The sequence below is a fragment of the Podarcis melisellensis genome (genome assembly GCF_964234715.1).
Source record: "Podarcis melisellensis genome assembly, chromosome: 1".
Classification (NCBI taxonomy): domain Eukaryota; kingdom Metazoa; phylum Chordata; class Lepidosauria; order Squamata; family Lacertidae; genus Podarcis; species Podarcis melisellensis.
In genome coordinates this window covers 35,855,812-35,874,487 of record NC_138528.1, presented here as the reverse complement: position 1 = coordinate 35,874,487, position 18,676 = coordinate 35,855,812, and the positions used below count along the sequence as shown (strand labels likewise).

The 18,676-nt window shown below is 39.9% G+C and overlaps 1 protein-coding gene across 3 annotated transcripts in view; it reads right to left on the bottom strand.

Annotated features, from left to right (window-relative positions):
* PRKD1 (protein kinase D1) overlaps positions 1 to 18,676 on the bottom strand; it is a 103,061-nt gene that overhangs the window by 18,177 nt on the left and 66,208 nt on the right. For 2 of the 3 annotated variants that reach the window (XM_081886567.1, XM_081886568.1), the window contains 7 exons: positions 15,557 to 15,688; positions 14,524 to 14,684; positions 10,914 to 10,937; positions 7,554 to 7,761; positions 5,117 to 5,194; positions 1,842 to 2,043; positions 1,113 to 1,236 (listed from right to left, as the gene is read on the bottom strand). In XM_081886567.1, coding sequence (XP_081742693.1) covers positions 1,113 to 1,236; positions 1,842 to 2,043; positions 5,117 to 5,194; positions 7,554 to 7,761; positions 10,914 to 10,937; positions 14,524 to 14,684; positions 15,557 to 15,688 — 929 coding nt within the window. Of the gene's footprint in view, positions 1 to 1,112; positions 1,237 to 1,841; positions 2,044 to 5,116; positions 5,195 to 7,553; positions 7,762 to 10,913; positions 10,938 to 14,523; positions 14,685 to 14,849; positions 15,021 to 15,556; positions 15,690 to 18,676 lie in introns of those variants that run through there. The other variant, XM_081886569.1, reaches the window with a different exon arrangement.

The window sequence follows — 18,676 nt, the reverse complement described above, 5'->3', positions numbered from 1 at the left end:
ATCAACCTGTGTATCACAGGTTAGATAGAATGATCAAGAGGGGGGAAAAGGATTTTGTTGGAGTCTAAATGCTCCTTCCTCCTTCATGCATAATACCTGGCCTGCACTGTGACAGCACCTTAGGGCTCCATCTAACTTTACTTGAGTTGTAAAGGCACCACTATTATCTGTGTCCCTCTCATGCAGCCCCAGGGCCTTGGAAGATATGGCCAATGTTTGCTGCCATGATGTGTCTTCTTCCTGTGCCAGCATAAACTGAGGCAATAATATCATGGCAATAAGCCAAGGAGCATAGTCGACAGTCAGGACAATACTGAGCCAGATGTACTAATTGTGTAAATCTGTATTATAAGACAGTTTCCCATGTAATGAGGGAATAAACCATAGTTCTGAAAAAGATGCTTTTAAAACTGTTTCCATGAGCAACATAATTCAAGGTATTTTGAGGTACAAAAATAGTTGCTTTGTCCAAGGTATAACACAAAACTGGACTGACCCTCCAGGTCCAACAGATATGAAGGAAACTGGCCAATATCATTCCTCCAAAGTCTTATCTCAAAGTGCCTCATTGCACCACTGCATTGCATTGTGCAGGGCTATAATTCTAAATGTGCCCTATGAAAGCTATGGATTTCCTTTTCATCTAACAACAACAACAAAAAAGGTAGTCAGATGAAAGCTGTTTTCCACATCTTGATTTGGTTTCCTTCAAAGTGCTTCACATTCTACAGCATGCCAGGGATAAATCTGACCCTTCTGTTTGTTTTGAAGTCTAATCTAGCCCTGACAAAGGTAGCAAATCTTCCTTAAAACATACTTCAAGCTGCTCACATTCAAAGTTTCCACTCTGCAGTCTGAAACAGCAAGCATGCATGACTGACTTTCTTTCTTTAAAAGACTCTTTTGCTCTTAAATAAAGTTGCTCAGGCATACCTCTGCTCAAGATTTTGTTCTGTAGCCTTGGTCTGTCTTTGGAGGGCCCCAAGGCATTTTGTACACGTGCAGTAATCCTTGACTGTCAAGGAGAATGAGGGAAGCACCACCAAAATCATTTGGGAGTCACAATTTATCAGTGATGTTCAGAGACTTCTTTTGCTTAACATCTTTCTTACCAGAGTGTCTTTGCTTGTGTAGTGAACCATCCACCCCTCTTTCATCACTGTGCTGCTTCTCCTTTTTGTATGTTTAATAGATTGCACTACTCTCATTAATGGAATATTGTTGCTTGTCGAAGGGCTTAAAAGAAACCACACACCAGTCAATAGATTTTAATAAACATGCAAAACAAATCTTTCTAAAGTGAGATATGTTAATTTGTTGTTCTCTGTGGCTATGTCTCCAGGAGAACAAACAGAACAAGAGAAACAAAGAGTAAGGCTAGTACTGTTGGCCCGTAAGAAAAATTCCATAAGAAAAAAGTCCTATCAGAGCAATACTTTTACTGGGCCAACCAAAATGCAAATGAAACAATAGGTAGCTCCTCCCACACTCCACGCCATTCTGAGGGATTTTGGAGGAAGAGCAGCTGACATAAATATACTAAATAAACAATAAACATTTATACACGGCTCTGGTTACAAACTGTAGCATTATTCTGGCACAACAAGGGCATTACACAGGGGTGCAAATGTGTGGGTTGGACTTTTAGATCTGCATTTTTCCACATCTTCCACATTTTCTTATACACTAATATTTGCAGGAGAAAGTAAATTTTTAGTGCCATGTTAAGTTTCAAAAGAGGTGAAACCTATCACCTTACTCCTAGGGTGATATATTGACAGTTATGGCTAGCAGAGGTAACAGTGGAAACAAGTTCAACCATGTGCTGTGCAAAAACTCACCTGATCATCCTATTACTCTCATCCTGGTCAGGATCAGCATCCTGCATTTCTCCATTGTCATTCTGGTTCATGATTGCCATCTCAGCATCATGACCCACAGATTCCTCCATTTCATCCAAGAGTCCACTGTTTCTTTCACTGTCGTTGTCATCACTTCCCTCTTCCATGACAACATCAGACTCAGCACCCGGGCTAAGCAAATCTGGAATTATTTTGACCACGTTATTGTGAAAGCCTTAAAAACAGATCCAGTGTTAACTCTGGCATGAAACTAAGCTCGTAGATATGAATACTGCTTCTAAAAGAGCTTTTCCAGCAAACAAGCAAGACTTTAATTCTAAAATAGCTTTGAGAAATCTACTGAAAATTTTTAAAAAATGTCTAGTGTATTCAGAATGGGATGGAGAAGTTTCTTTTAACTAACAGCTAAAGCTTTAGAAAAATGGAGAAAGCTAGAGAGTTCCAGAAAGACATCTACTTCTGCTTCATTGACTATGCAAAAGCCTTTGACTGTGTCGACCACAGCAAACTATGGCAAGTTCTTAAAGAAATGGGAGTGCCTGATCACCTCATCTGTCTCCCGAGAAATCTCTATGCGGGACAAGAACTGGATATGGAACAACTGATTGGTTCAAAATTGGGAAAGGAGTACAGCAAGGCTGTATATTGTCTCCCTGCTTATTTAACTTATATGCAGAATTCATCATGCAAAAGGCTGGAATGAATGAATCCCAAACTGGAATTAAGAGAAGAAATATCAACAACCTCAGATATGCAGATGACACAACCTTGATGGCAGAAAGTGAGGAGGAATTAAAGAACCTTTTAATGAGGGTGAAAGAGGAGAGCGCAAAATATGGTCCGAAGCTCAACATCAAAAAAACAAAGATCATGGCCACTAGTCCCATCACCTCCTGGCAAATAGAAGGGGAAGAAATGGAGGCAGTGAGAGATTTTACTTTCTTGGGCTCCATGATCACTGCAGATGGTGACAGCAGTCACGAAATTAAAAGACGCCTGCTCCTTGGGAGAAAGGCGATGGCAAACCTAGACAGTTTCTTAAAAAGTAGAGACATCACCTTGCCAACAAAGGTCCGTATAGTTAAAGCCATGGTTTTCCCAGTAGTGATGTATGGAAGTGAGAGCTGGACCATAAAGAAGGCTGATCGCCGAAGCATTGATGGTTTTGAATTATGGTGCTGGAGGAGACTCTTGAGAGTCCCATGGACTGCAAGAAAATAAAACGTATCCATTCTTCAGGAAATCAGCCCTGAGTGCTCACTGGAAGGACAGATCCTGAAGCTGAGGCTCCAATACTTTGGCCACCTCATGAGAAGAGAAGACTCTCTGGAAAAGACCCTGATGTTGGGAAAGATTGAGGGCACAAGGAGAAGGGGGCGACAGAGGACGAGATTGTTGGACGGTGTCCTCGAAGCTACAAACATGAGTCTGACCAAACTGCGGGAGTCAGTGGAAGATAGGAGTGCCTGGTGTGCTCTGGTTCATGGGGTCACAAAGAGTCAGACACGACTAAACAACTAAACAACAACTAAACAAAAGCTTTAGAAAAATTCCCACAAAGCAAAGCAAATAGCACAGAGGAAAATGTTGAAAATGCAAACTGTATTAATTACAGCATGTAATACTGGAATATGGGCTTCAAACACTTTCTTAAAAATAGCATTTTTCTAAGCATCAAGAGTGAATCTAGAACATTGCAGCTGAGTGTGCCAGTGCATTTTCTTTTATGCTTTATCCAGAAATAATGTCACACTGGTGGAATGGGGCCAGTTCTCTAGTTTCATTTCTATCTGCTGATACACGTTTTGTGCCAGGAGGAAATTGTTGAGTCTTTCCCCAATGATCCTTGCTTATTTATAATTCTACCAATCTTGCTTCCCACCTATGGAATGAACTTTCAATAAACATTTGTGTAATCCTTGGATGGATGACAATCCTCGGTGACAAACACTCTTCTGTCGTTTCCTGCGAGGCACTTCCCTAAGATGAGGATTTGGCAGGCATAACAACCTCCACCAAGGCAAGGAGAAATGGTTCTCTTTCTAACAGTGGCATATGAGAGCTTGCTTTCACAGAAAGGACTGCCTACACACAGGGCAAGAGTACACAATCGGTTCTGGGGAACTTCAACTGGGGATAGAACACTAAATGAATCTAAATGTATGCAAGCAAATGCCCATCTAGAGATGCTGGTGAAACCTGCTTATCCGAGGCTCAGATATGAGCTTTTATGGGACGTGCAATACTTAAAGAAGAGGCAAGTTTTAGGATTCCTAAAGTTTTCTCTAGGTATAAAACTACATTTTCAAAGGGCCAGTGGGACCTTTTTTGTCATGATGGAATGTTGTTGTTGTTGTTGTTTAGTCGTTTAGTCGTGTCCGACTCTTCGTGACCCCATGGACCAGAGAACGCCAGGCACCTCTGTCCTCCACTGCCTCCCGCAGTTTGGTCAAATTCATGCTGGTAACCTCGAAAACACTATCCAACCATCTCGTCCTCTGCCGTCCCCTTCTCCTTCTGCCCTCCATCTTTCCCAACATCAGGGTCTTTTCCAGGGAGTCTTCTCTTCTCATGAGGTGGCCAAAGTACTGGAGCCTCAGCTTCACAATCTGTCCTTCCAGTGAGCACTCAGGGTTGATTTCCTTCAGTATGGAGAGGTTTGATCTTCTTGCAGTCCATGGGACTCTCAAGAGTCTCCTCCAGCACCATAATTCAAAAGCATCAATTCTTCGGCGATCAGCCTTCTTTATGGTCCAGCTCTCACTTCCATACATCACTACTGGGATGGAATGTTACCAGACACTGGAGAAGAGAGGGGAGGTAGGAAGAGGCACCCCTTCTCCCCTCTTTGTAGTTGTCCAGAACACAGTCACACATTTATATACAAGAAATATTGTATTCCTCTTCCTAGATTGTCTGACATGAGATTCAGGTATATGCCCCTCCTTCTCTGCCTTTATAAAAGAAGCAACTACTTACGTACATAGATAAAGTAGAAGACTCACATGTTCCAAACTTAACCTGCCTTGGTTTTCCATTCTTTATAACACAGGAAGTCTAATAAATATGCTCACTTTGTCACATTTTAAAGCATCATATTGACAGCTCATTCTCAATTAATATTTTAGTGTACAAGTGTATAATGCAACCTATGACTTTTCTTTAAAAATAACCCCTCATCTACTTCTAAGTGTCTTCTCTCTATGCAATAGGCTTTTAGAACATGCATTGCTACAGCCTTCAATGCAACTTACCTCCATTAATGGCCACTTCCCCAAGGCAATTATTTGGCACTTTGGGTGCACAGCGTTTGTGACAGTTGAACCTGCAATCTAATTAAAAATAAGATGCATAATTTCAGCTAATGATACTGTGACATCAACAGGTTTCAAGATTTGTACATTGCAGCATATAACAAAAGATCATTGTAAGATGGTCTCTTTTGGTTCGATCGTAATTCCAAACTCTGCTTTGGTGCTAACATAAACAAGTGTGGGGTGGACCTCAGGCTTACAAAACCTGCACTTGCAATTCCCCACTTCCCTTCCATTGCGTCCGATTCTGCAAAGTTTGGTTTGCATTTCCCCCATGAACCAGGACTGCAAAACATGGTTTGATCCTAGGTTGCAGGGCAAATGCAAACCCTACTTTTCCGGCTGAATGATAGGACTTATTCACACAACACCAAATGTGGTTTGACATTGTATCTTACATGAGTGACATTTTTCTTCCTTTCTTTTTTTTAAAAAAATATTATTAATAATAATAATTTTCAAGAAACAGGAAATAAGCATGACATTATCAAAACAATTGGTTCCCCCCTCCCACCCCTCCCCCAGAATACAGCATACTTTCCCATAAATCTATATATGTAGTTGGAGTGTGTCAGTCATCAGGATGTTTATTTGAATACTTTTTTTAAAAAAACGATGCCATATTTTAACAAAAATGCCATTTAGCCACATCTATACCTCCAGAGGGGGGGGGGGAATCTGCACAAAAAATCTGAACTCTGTGATCTGCATCTTTTTATTCATTTAATTGAAAGTATTTCTACATGATTCAACATTTAAATACCTCTGAGCAGTATCCAAAAATGCAAAAGAAAAGCAATAAAAAAGAGTATCATAAAAACAGAGATACAACATAAATACCAGTAAAACAGTATTACAAAAGCCACATAATAGCAGATATTATAAAAGCATCCAATCTTAGGGGGTCTAGGAAAGCCTTGGAAAAAAAATATGTCTTTAGAAGATGCTTTCTGTACTTTGTCCTGGTTACCTGGCTATGGTAAGGGACAAGTAGTCACTGGTTTTATTACTGAGCCTGCAGCTGCCTGCCCACTACTGAGATCTCAATAGACATTGCACATTCAGTTTCAAGCATATTTTTGCAGATATAAAGGCCAAAAAATATGGAGGGTTTGTTTACAGCTTAAAGCTGAAATTCTGAGCTGCATTCTATGCCAAATTCCACATACTGTGCTTTTTCTGCACCCCTGCAGAATCACATTACTCACAGATTATATATAAACAGAAAAAGCAGAATGTTGTGTAAATAAGGTTCTCAGGAAGAGCATCTTTTCCTTAGGAGGTTTTGGTCCAGGAAGGTATATGGAAGCCTTGCATATTTCTGTATATTTTTGTTTTATCTTCATGGGTCAATGAACCAAAGCCTTACTTTGGCAGCTGATTTGATTGCCAAAGGTCACGCCCACTAATGATGAGAGCAGTATTATCAAAGCTGTGTGCAATCCACCATTCTGCATGAATGCTCAAAACTTCATGTTTTCATTTTTTTTAAAAAAAAAATTCTTGTTTTCTACCTCCTGTGGCTATAGTCAATGTCAGATGAGTCTGTGGTCAATATATGGTGAAATTTCTAAAGTCATAATTTGTAATGGTTATAGGGGTTGCTCGTGCATAAGTTGCCGCCACTCCTGGCTAGGTTGCCTGGTTAAACCTTTTCTGTCTGGACAGCCCTTCACTTCGTGGCTGTTTCAGTCGCTGGCAGAATCCGTCAGTGGGCGTTTCTTGAACCTCTTCCAGCAAAGAAGTTCTTTGACGCCAAGTCTTCGCCTACTGTCCCTGTGCGGAAGTCTTCTGCGCAGGGTGGGTGTGGGCAGCGGAGGACCCGTGCTCTCCCCGCTGGTCTCCGGCGAGGAGTCCTGGAGCCCCCTCGCCGATTCACCCATCTGCCCCCCTTTATCCCTGGTGTTGCGCTGATTTCCTTCCCCAGCCGATGAGCTGCCTCTCTCCCTGCTGGGCCCTTCTCCAGCATCGCTTTGGAGCCTTGCCTCTGCCTCTAGCTCCGATGGCAGTTCCCTGACATAATTGATACAGTAGGGTTTCCAGAAGTTGTGGTCTAATGCTTCCATGTCCCACACAGTTCTTCTGAAGAGCGCAGAAGGGAACTGGCAGAAATGGACTTTCTCATCCCTCCTTCCACCCTCAGCAGCCTCCCATCCTTGCCATAGCTCAGGGTTCTTGTTGCATGTGATGGCTTGGCATGGGGGAAGGGGATCCCCCAAGATTAGGCAGAGGCAACTTCTGCGTGCACTTATCTCTGGATCCAACCCCATAAGTAGCAGCAGCAAAAGAAAAACACACATAGGAACTTTTAAAAACACATAACTGGAATTCTTGGAAGCATATGACAGAGCTCCTCTGAGTTCTTAAATACACTTACCTTTGCATTGCAATCCCTGTCTAAAAAGTCCCTTGAGTAGCTTCTTACAATACTGACAGACCGTTGGCCGTGTATATGAATGGATCACAAACGTATGAGGCACTTTAACCTTGGAAAGCAAAATCTTGTCAAGTTGAATAGGTCGCCCAATGTATGACTGTGAATTGGATCTCTTCTCTCTCCCAAAAGACTCCGGAGGTGATTTTTGCTAGAATGTGCATATATGGAGTCAGATGTTTAAAAAGTCATTTTAGCAGACGCTGTTTTTAACAAACATATACCTTGTACATTCAAATTTGGCTGTGCGTGTGTGCATGGTACACACGGAAATGATCTCTTCCAGCTTCTGCCTTCTGGAAGAAGGTACAGGCTTATAAAGGCCAGGACTAGCCACCTGAGAAACAGTTTCTACGCAAATGCAATTCTGGTTCTAAACGCAGCATAAGGGGTCTCTATAGTATAGTGTATTTTAAAATGGGGTTTCAGAGTTTTTAGGGGTTTTTGAATGTTTTATGTAGTTTTGTAGTAGTTGTTTTATGTAGTTTTCAATTTCATTGTTCTGCATGGGACAATGACAATAAAGATATCGTATATCGTATCATATCATATATCGTATCGTATCATATATCGTATATCATATGTGCACATGTGTGTTTTATCTATATCTTTATCTATCTAGCCATTGCATGGGCTTGTCACTGCCCTCTCCACTCCCTCACCTTCCATGGCAGCTTTTGTTGTGAAAATCAAACTTCAGGGAAGTATGGTACCAATAAATGTCAGGGCACGGGAAAGTCTTGGGCGTTGCTGAAGGACTAGGTGCACAGTTGCTATTTTTGCATTACATTTCTTCCCCAGAATGGATTGACTCAGTATACTTTAAACTGAGATATGCTTTTTACTCTTCCTTAACACATGCAAATTTATGCATTAATTGAGTAAGTAATAAATCAATTATAAACACAATTAGCAAAGTTTTTTTTTTAAGCTGGGTGACAGCTACAAAATACCACCTTTGTCATTGGATGGAGTTTTGTGGATTCTCTTTCCTTGGAGGTTTTTAAGTAGAGGTTGGATGGTCATCTGTCATGGATGCTTTAGTTCACATTCCTGCTTTGCAGGGGGTTGGACTAGATGACCCTTGGGGTTCCTTCCAACTCTACTGTTCTATGATTCTAACAGTGTAGGGCAAGAACTAAGGCTTTTCTCGGAAAATACAAAATTTACAAATTGTAAAAATGCCTGCTAAAAGTAAGATCTACTGCTCTGGACTCATACTTCTTTATCCAATGTGTTGGTGGTTAGTTAAAGAGAGATGTGAATAATTTTTTTTTTCCGGGTAGCCAGCCAGATTCCTGACTCAGGAAGCCTGGACACTTACCAGGAAACAATTGCTTAACTAGATTACATTATGGAAACTACAGAAGCCAGCAACCCCTCCAGGCACTAAGCAAATCAGTACAATTATTTCTCAAGAAGTATATTGCTTTTAGACTGGACAGCACTGTATTTCAAGCACCTTCTGCAAATCCTAAGAAGGTTTCACATGTGCAGATATTTAATTGGACAGCTGCCCAGCTGTTTCAGTAAAGCTGATTCAACCCAAGCAATAAAAATATTATAAGGCAGGCTGTATTGTACTTACGTGATTAAAAATAAGCAAGGTATGTTGCCTCTGGTACAATTTAGTAGAAAATCAAATTTTAAAAGACGTTTCAGCTTTGTGTCCTTTTTTAACAACAAAATTAAAAAGGTAGCTAAAGAGATCTGGGTAGGCTAACAGAAGCTACAACGCATCTAAAGCAATGGCATCTGCTTCTACATGACAACAGCAAGGTCTTTGTGGATGAATTGAAATATTGACTGAAATAAGAGAATGACAGCTGCTAAATAGCAACAATGGCTTGTCTGTTCTCTCTTTTACTTGGTTCATTTAGGACTTACAAGCCTGGAATATGTCCGGAGAGACTATTTTATGATAGTCTATTAAAATATTAATATTTTTAAAATACTACCTTTAAAAACTTGAGTCAGAGCTGTTTGAAGGACTGCCTACACACATACCATAAGATCAAGACGGAGCCACTTGTCCACTACTAGGCACAAGAGGGAGTTATCAGTGGTGGCCCCACATCATAGGAATTCACTGCCACTTGACCTCTGTGAAGCTATCACCTATTTATTTTTGCTGGCTTATTTGGGAGCGATGTTCTGTGCTGCTATTGAACTTCTTGGGTTGGTTGAAAATGCTGTTTTTGTTTCAGGTTATTTATTATCAGTGGTTTTATTAAAGTTGTGAGCTTTGCAGGAGCCTTTAATTGTATACTACTTTCTTATTGTTGGAAATTGTATATTTTATTTTAAGCAGCCTTCTGTGGGTTTTACTTATAAAAAAACAGCCAACCCACACACACACACACACACACACACACACGTCATACAAACATATAGCAGGAACACTCCAATGTCTTTTCTAACCGGAGATGTCATAGACTGAACATATGACTTATACAGTGGTACCTTGGGTTACATACGCTTCAGGTTACAGACTCCGCTAACCCAGAAATAGTACCTCGGGTTAAGAACTTTGCTTCAGGATGAGAACAGAAATCATGCAGCGGCAGCGGGAGGCCCCATTAGCTAAAGTGGTGCTTCAGGTTAAGAACAGTTTCAGGTTAAGAACGGACCTTCGGAATGAATTAAGTACTTAACCCAAGGTACCACTGCACAGGCAAAGGAGGTAATTGCTTGCCCCTGCCCCTGCTTCACATAGGGTTGGGCAAATGGTTCAGAGCTGCTGTTTGAAAAAGAGCACCAGCCACATGTGCATATCTATGTAGCTTGAGGGTTTTCATATACCCAGGCAACTGAGCAGTAGTAACTTTGAGCCCTTTTGTGAACAGTTAAACTCCTGAGAGATACTGATCTCAGCCAAAAGCGGGTATTGAAGTGACTTCAAAACCCACAGAGTTCTTGTGTGTTTGAATTCAAGATGTGCCTGCAAAGGAATATTTTATCCTTTACAGTCAAGCTTGAGCCATTGCCAGTGAGTGTGGATGCTAATGAACTAGAATAGTCCAATAGTCAGACTTCTTGTGTTCCTATGATTTAAGTGAGTCAACTCTGAGAACGGGTTAGTTGGAGATCACCCAAGACTGAACTACAAAAGAGCGTCTGAACTTCTCATTTTGGGGTTAAAAATACATTTTAAGATCAAAATACATGAAAAGTATGACCACATTTCCAAATGAAAGAAATGTGGCACAGCGCTACTTTCATAATGAAATTAATTCACTGCAAAATTTGAATTGCTAAGCATTTACCATTTAGCCATATAAGGAGTATAAAAGAAGTACATACCTCAAAGCTAGGGCTTGTAGGAATCTAGATAAGGAAGACCACAGTCAAAACAAACAGAGAAAAACAAAACATAAAGCCATGTTATTTGGGAAGCAAATATAAAGTTCAATTCTTCAAATAAAAACAAAAAAGTTTAACCAGCCTGCATTTATCTACCAACACCATTATTTGTTCAAACTTCAATTATATTTGTTTGCTTATTTTAAATATTTCTATGTTGCCTTTGGGGCTTCAAATAAGATTCAGAGGGTTAGACTATTTAGTAATGAAAACAACTTTCAAAAATTGTCAAAAACAAAATGTATAGAACCTTTGGATTACAAAAAAAGATGATTAATCCCACTGTTATTTGTATGTACTTCCAACAAATGGGACCTGCAAAACGTTGAAGTATGGAATGCCCCTATTCCAACTAGGAGCTATAGTCTTCCCACCCCCACTACTGATTTGTGTACTTCTTCAAACCTACTGATACTTCCCTCCTTGTGTTTGGATGGTGGCATATCTAGGAGATATAGATAGGCATTTTTATATGATCAAAAGCTACAAATCTGTACAAAATTACATGGAAATAAGTCCCATTGAACTCAACAGAAATTACTTCTGAGCAGACATGCATAGGATTACACATTTATTTAAGTTACAGATAGGTAGCCGTGTTGGTCTGCCATAGTCAAAACAAAAAAAATTCCTTCCAGTAGCACCTTAAAGACCAACTAAGTTAGTTCTTGGTATGAGCTTTCGTGTGCATGCACACTTCTTCAGATACCTGTGTGCATGCACACGAAAGCTCATACCAAGAACTAACTTAGTTGGTCTTTAAGGTGCTACTGGAAGGATTTTTTTTTTTTGTTTTTACATTTATTTAACTGTAAGTAAATAATATCTAGTTTTATTGTTTTTGTCTAGATGAAGTTTGCCTCTAAACTTATCTTAGAAGACTGAGCTTGTCCTAAAATGAAATCTGTCCTGAAGCTTTAAAAAATATTTGCAAATGGACTTGTCAAATATTATCCCAGAGTCACTCCTGTCTTTGCTATCATGGTTATCAGGTGCTACCATGATACACTGATAAAGGCAGGTTGCCATTCTTGGGTGTCCTTGCCTTTGTGGAATCAACTGAAAATTTTCAAATAATAAAACTTCAATTAATAATACTTGACTGGTATTCACAACACAGATAAAATGTTTTGAATATACATTTAAATGCACAATTTTAAAGCAAGAATCATTTCCCCCCATTGTTTTCTTGCCACGTATCCCATGAGAAAGACATGTGAGAAAGTAATGTCTTACCCACACTTAAGATTCACTGCATCAGAACAAAAGCACTTTGTATGAAGTGCCCCAAGAGCTATGCTGGCACAATCTCACAAAATATGTCTTACAATGGGACTTTCTGAACTCTTCAAAGGTGCCAATGCAAATGTTTACACATTCTTATTTAGGTTATGGCCTTACTGCCACTTGAATTGCCAATAAATCTGTTATAAGTCCTGTAGTGAAAGACAGCAATTTGTGTTGTGTAAATGTGTCAGCCCCTTTGACCAAGCCAAAGAGCTTGAGATTGTCTAGTGAAATTTCTTCTTCTTCAAACACTACATCACAGTGATCAATCCCAACTATTGTTGGAAAAGTCCAAGGAACATTGCAGGTACTTCCATGTGTTGAGGACAGTGAGCTTCTGATTTGTTACAGTAGTAAGTCATTTTGGATATGGAGGAAATATTTAAAGGCAGATTGTGACCCTGCTGCTTAAGAAGACGGAGATAAAGCAAGTCCACTAATTTTCTCATCTACCCTAGTAGCCTATAGCCTACTTTTGATGATCGATGACTCTCTAAGGCATCAGAGAAAAGGGGGTATTTTACAATCCTGCTATCCAGAGTTGCCAGGGAATGAACCTAGAGCCTTCATTGGTGTGACCAGATGCAAAGGGTGGACAGAGCTCCTACAGCTTTAATAGTTGTGTAGAAGAGAGAAAAATAAAAATTGCAGCCTGTGAAAATTGTCATGCAACTATTAAAGCTTAGGAAAGCCCGTTCTCTCTTGTATCTGGTCATCTAATGCCTTCTGCAGGTAAAGCCTTTGCTCTACTGAGATGTAGCGCTCCCCTTTCCACAGCAATTCCTGTCAGCAAGTTCCTCTCGCAGGTCCTGCTGTTAAGTGATTGGGAAGAGCCAATAGTATAGCAAGGCCAACCCAATGAATGTGTGTGCTTGAATGGGGATTTGAACCTGGGTGCAGCTCCAGTGGTGCTGGGAAAGATTGATGGCACTAGGAGAAGGGGACGACAGAGGACGAGATGGCTGGACAGTGTTCTCGAAGCTACCAGCATGAGTTTGACCAAACCGCGGGAGGCAGTGGAAGACAGGAGTGCCTGGTGTGCTCTGGTCCATGGGGTCACGAAGAGTCGGACACGACCAAATGACTAAACAAGAACAGCAGCTCCAGTGCTAAGACCACTGAACCTCCATCGCTAAGACCACTGAAATTCACTGAAAATTATTATGCACCCCCAAAAGATATGAAAAGAATGCTGACAACACTTCTATAGTGACCTTATTTATTGGACTGGGCACTGTGCATCCAGAGGCTGTGTTGCTATGTTACTTAATCATGCATGCAACTAAGTAGCAACATATCACATTAAGAGAACAGGAATTACACCAGAGGGTTTTTTAAACCTTATTATTCTTCAGACTTTGCTAAGACAGTGGGTGCTCATAATTCTTATTGGAGCTTTTTAGTGCTGGCATATTATAAACAGACTCTGTTCTAATGGATACTACAGCTCAAATATGGAATGTGACTCCATAAGAAAAAGAAAGCTCAAACAGTTTCAGTTGGTAAAATATGTATTTGGGGGGGGGGAGTGCACTGAGAAAAAATATGCATGGGAAAGATGCACATGTAAGAAAACATGTGGAATGCAAAGTAATTACTTTTTAAACCCCACAAGAGTTTATTTAGAGCAATGTTTGTATTTTGGATAAGGGGGGGAATCTCTTGTTATTTTTATTAATGTAATAGTTCAAACTATAATCTATATAGGTCTAGCATGATAAGCGCAAGTAATAGATGTTTTTAAAGCTGATTAAGAGTGAATCTAGCTTTCGTTTTCTGTGGGAGGCTAGCTGATTATGGCATGCAATATTTTGCACATTAACATTTATATTAAAATTTTACCAGGTGTGGGTGTCTGTCAGGCCGACATGTATGGTGCCATTATATAAATCAGTGAATAAGGAAGCATATGCATACACAAGAGCTTCATGTACACAGTGGAACTTCCTTATGCACAAGGAATGTTTGATAAGGGCATCCATCTGTGTGGAATTCAGTATCTGTCCAGTCAGCTTCTATATTTGAGAAGAGGAGGGACCTCCATCTTGCCCTTCATATCATCAAGACAAAGTCTTGAGCCAGCTCTGTTGCAGTGGTCTAGCACATAATAACTGGTGTGTTTTTTTCATGGTATATTACTGTGTGCAGATTTCTGGAACTATATATATGCATATTTTCTGTAGAAAAGTAATGATCAAGTGTTCAAAAGTCATTCATTTATTATTATAGAACCTGCTATGTTTAATATTTATAAATTTTGTACCAGTAGAGTTTCATCTGTAGTAGTAGGTGAAAGTTCTGCAGACACTGTCCTGATATTACTAAGTCCTGTCAAGGAAACATTTGAAAGCCGTCTCTTCCGGACACAACTGCAGTTGTTAGGGATCTTAAATGCACATCTCTTGTGATAGTTTAGGCCACATCCTGAAAATTAAAAAAATAATAATGCTGATTTCAGATTGTGTCAATCTAAAGCAACAGATGAAAACTAGTAATTTGGAAAGGATTTCTTAAATGCCTGTTTTTGAATAAGCAAGTTTATTCAACAGTGCGGAGTTTAGGTGGTATCTCAGTAAGTTGGGCACTAACCCTTGATTTCCTGAGCCAGCTCAGAGTGCTTCCTTAGGATGGCTCTGGCTTGCATTTGGATCAGGGATAAAAGGAGGTGTCATTGTGAACAATGGCAACCAGCAGACCGTTTTCTTGCATTTCCCTAGATTTCAGTAGGTCTACTGAAAGCATGGTTTAGTTGGAGATGACCTGGTTATGGTACATGAAAGAGGAAAAGAACAATTGTGTCTACCAAATCATGCAGCATGTATGGGGACAGGCGAAAGATAGGTTTAGGTGGGCACAAATGCGCATGCGCATTTGAATGTGCATGCCTAAGTCAAGCTTAATGATTTTCCTCCCACCTCAGCAGCACCCCCTGTTGTAGCCTCTTTATCCCATAAAAGCAACAGAAGTGAATGAGATTCACTTTATCTCCAACAGAAGTGAATGAGATTGTAAATCTGAGCATGAACCTCAGTAGTAATTAGTACTACTTATTTATTTATTTTCACAAGATTTATATACCAGTTGATTGTAGTAAAACCTCAAAGTGGTTTATTACTGAATTAATCATAATAAAATAAGAGAGAATAAAGAATTTTCCAAGGGGGGGGGGTTATGATTGTATGCTCTAAACTTGATTGATTTCTTTGTTGCTGCCCAGAATTTTTGAGTATTTATATCACTTGCAATGTATCTGGAGACTTCTTTTGCAAATGCACAGAGGCCAATCTTTAACTCACCCTCGCATTTGAGTCCCTGCCGTACAAGACCCCACAGCATTTCTCCGCAGTGGTCGCAAAAGGCTGGTGCTCTGTACGAATGAACAAACAGAGCATGGGGTCGAATCTGAAAGTCTTCAAATGTTGCAGAAGCTGGTGAAAGAAAATATTTCCCAAAAGTTTAAAATGAAATGTGATGACGACAACGATGATTATGGAGGCCTAACTGTGCCTAATATTGCTATGTTAAAAGCTACTCTTTTTCAGCAAGTGGTTTACCTCAGATAAACTGATAATAAGCAGGGAGTAAAAAAACATATTGGGAAAAGATTTCTGGATTTTCTTTGGTTTCAGTTATGAGTTCTTCTATATAAAACCAAACTATTGTTACCAATGGAAGCCCCAGTTACAGCCTAGATTGAACTTCATCCATTTCAATCCCAACCCTATGACATTACTAAAAGCCTTATCCAACCACTAGGATACTTTGGCAGAAAGGATCTATTGATACTTCAGGCTCAATCACTGAAGGCTATATCATTCATAAGAAGAATTCATATTCAGGGAAAGATACTGACAAGCAGTCCTTCTGTGCCTTAAATTTCATCATGTACTGTGTTGCTCATGCAAATTGGATGCCAATTTGTATTTTTTTTAAACTCATAATTGCAGGGTTTGCCAACCTTTTTGGGTCCATTATCAAATTATATCATTGAGTAAGAGCCATGGGCACCACCTGTTCTGGTTACTTATCTCCCCCTCTCAATTAGACCCCCCTCTCAAGAGGTAGAAAGAGAGAAACCGCACACAGAGAGACCTTGACAGAAGAGAAAATGTCACCTTATGACTAAGGGGACAGTGGGGGTGGGGACTCAAGAGGCTTTGTGGGTACCTGGGAAAGACTTGAAGGAGATCATGGCACTCACAAGCATGATGCTGGTGATCCTTTATTTACTTTCTGCAAAAACTTTCTGAGTCTGTGTATGTGTGTAAATGTATAAATTGTATAACTGTGAAAAGTTATTCATCAGGAAATACTGTCATATAGTCATAAGTGCTACACTTACAACTTACTTTATCACTGCGTCTTACTTGTCAAACAATAGAATGCCTGAGGCATTTTGGCACAAGAGCTTTAAGTTCTAAGACCTTTGTTTGACTTAAGCATAAAACAAAGGTTTGCTATTTCAAGAGGATAGTAAAAATGAAATTCTGCAGCATATGTGGAACGTAAACTGTATCATTCCAGCTAAAGTTACATTTCCAAAAGTATGCAGTGCTATAAAGTACAGAAAAGCAGATCAACCACTCTGTTGCAGGGTTAAAAGTGCAGTTTAAAATAAAAATAAAAATAAATTCAGCCTGGCAATAAGAAACATCTATTCCACCGTCTCCAAACAAATATTTTCACTGCAAACATATATATATATATATGGAGAAAGAAGAATGCTGTTGGATCTTCTCAACTAGCTAAATGGAGGAGGGATTACTAGGCTATGGCTGATAGATTAACCTGGTGCCCTCCAAAGGATTTGAACTACAGACTACAGCTCCCATAAGATCCAGCAAGTTTGGCTGTGCTGGCTGGGTCTGAGAGTAAGTGTACATCAGGTTGGCGAAGGCTGGGCTAAGCACAAGTCGTGAACTTGGTATATATGTAATAGTGCCTGGTCTCTAATGGTAAGGAACGCTTTGCAGGCTAGCACACCACCAGCAATCTGGCACATGTACACTACCTTCCTCTCCTCCCTTACATGAACTCCCCCCCATCCCATTTAAATAGTTAAGATCATGATCATCACACATTTCTGACAACAGAAAATTCATTTTCATTCATTAATCACTTATGTATTGGTTTATTTACTTCAACTTCTCTTCTGTACCTTCTTAAATGCTGGTAGTAATAACAGCTTAAGAGAACTACAAACAGAAAACTTAGTCAAATATATGTTATTTCCTGCTTGCTCATAATTAACAATTCTAAAAGATTATTCAGATTCTGGCAATGTACCCCAGAGGAAGGGATTTTCAAAACTGCACCACAGTCTTCTAGAATGCTTTTCTCTTTAGCTATTACCAGTTTTAAATGGAGCAAGGTCATTTCCCCACTCTGCTGCGCTTCAAATTTCATTTGCACATTGCTGTACACATCAGTTAGATTTGATGTGTTTCTAAGTCAGCCAGTTTGTCCACACCAGCATGAGGAAAGGGTTTGGGATGCAAGTACCCTCTTAACTATTTGTGAAGTTGTCATCTGTGTATACACAGTCGTCCGCATGCACACCGCAGCTATCCCAAGTGTACACACCTCAGTTTAACTACAAAGTGAAGATGCCCTAAGTTTTCAATACAGATGAAACTGAGGGGAAAATGCAATTAAATATTTCTCACGAAACTACAGAATACAGTGGCTAATGTCATGCGCATATTGCTTCAAAAACCAGCGGCGGGAGCTTAGTGGGTATAGAGTAAATAGTACAGTATTGTGTACATTGCCTTCTTCTTTTGTGTTCAGACAGTGAAGATACCATTCTGTTTTTATTATTAGGTCATGATGGAACAAAGGATAAAATGCTCTCTCTGTGCCACACAGGTGCCCCACTACTGAGGGCTTGATGGGTCAAAATCAGCATCTTGAATCATGTTCTAAGTCAGAAGAGGAAGCAATGCATTTTGTTATGTTTTAAAATAATAAATTATATTAACATTCTCTCTCTCTGATACACAGCTGCCATTTGTTTTGATAGACAGGATCCCTTTCAGAGCAGCTTGTGTTCAGATTCTTACGCAAACTAAACAAAAAGAAGAATGCTTTAGTTAGTGTAACTCTTTCAAGCTACTCAAGCAACTGTGTTTCTTTTTCCTTTTATACTGGGTCATATCAAATAATGTTGCTCTGCTGCGTGAAGGCTATCTGATCCAGTGGAGGCTTCTGTTAGTCAGAAGGAGGGTGTGAAGCTGACCCTTACGTATCTCCTCCTTTTTTTGAAGTCTGCTGTGCTACCTACAATGCTGTTCCAGTGAGTTCCTCAAACCACTGGAGCAGATTAAAAAGATGGATGATGTAGCTGCAAAGGAAAGGGGGTTCAGCAAAAAGTAGCACCACTCTTTCTGCTAATGGAAGTCCTAATGGATCAAGCA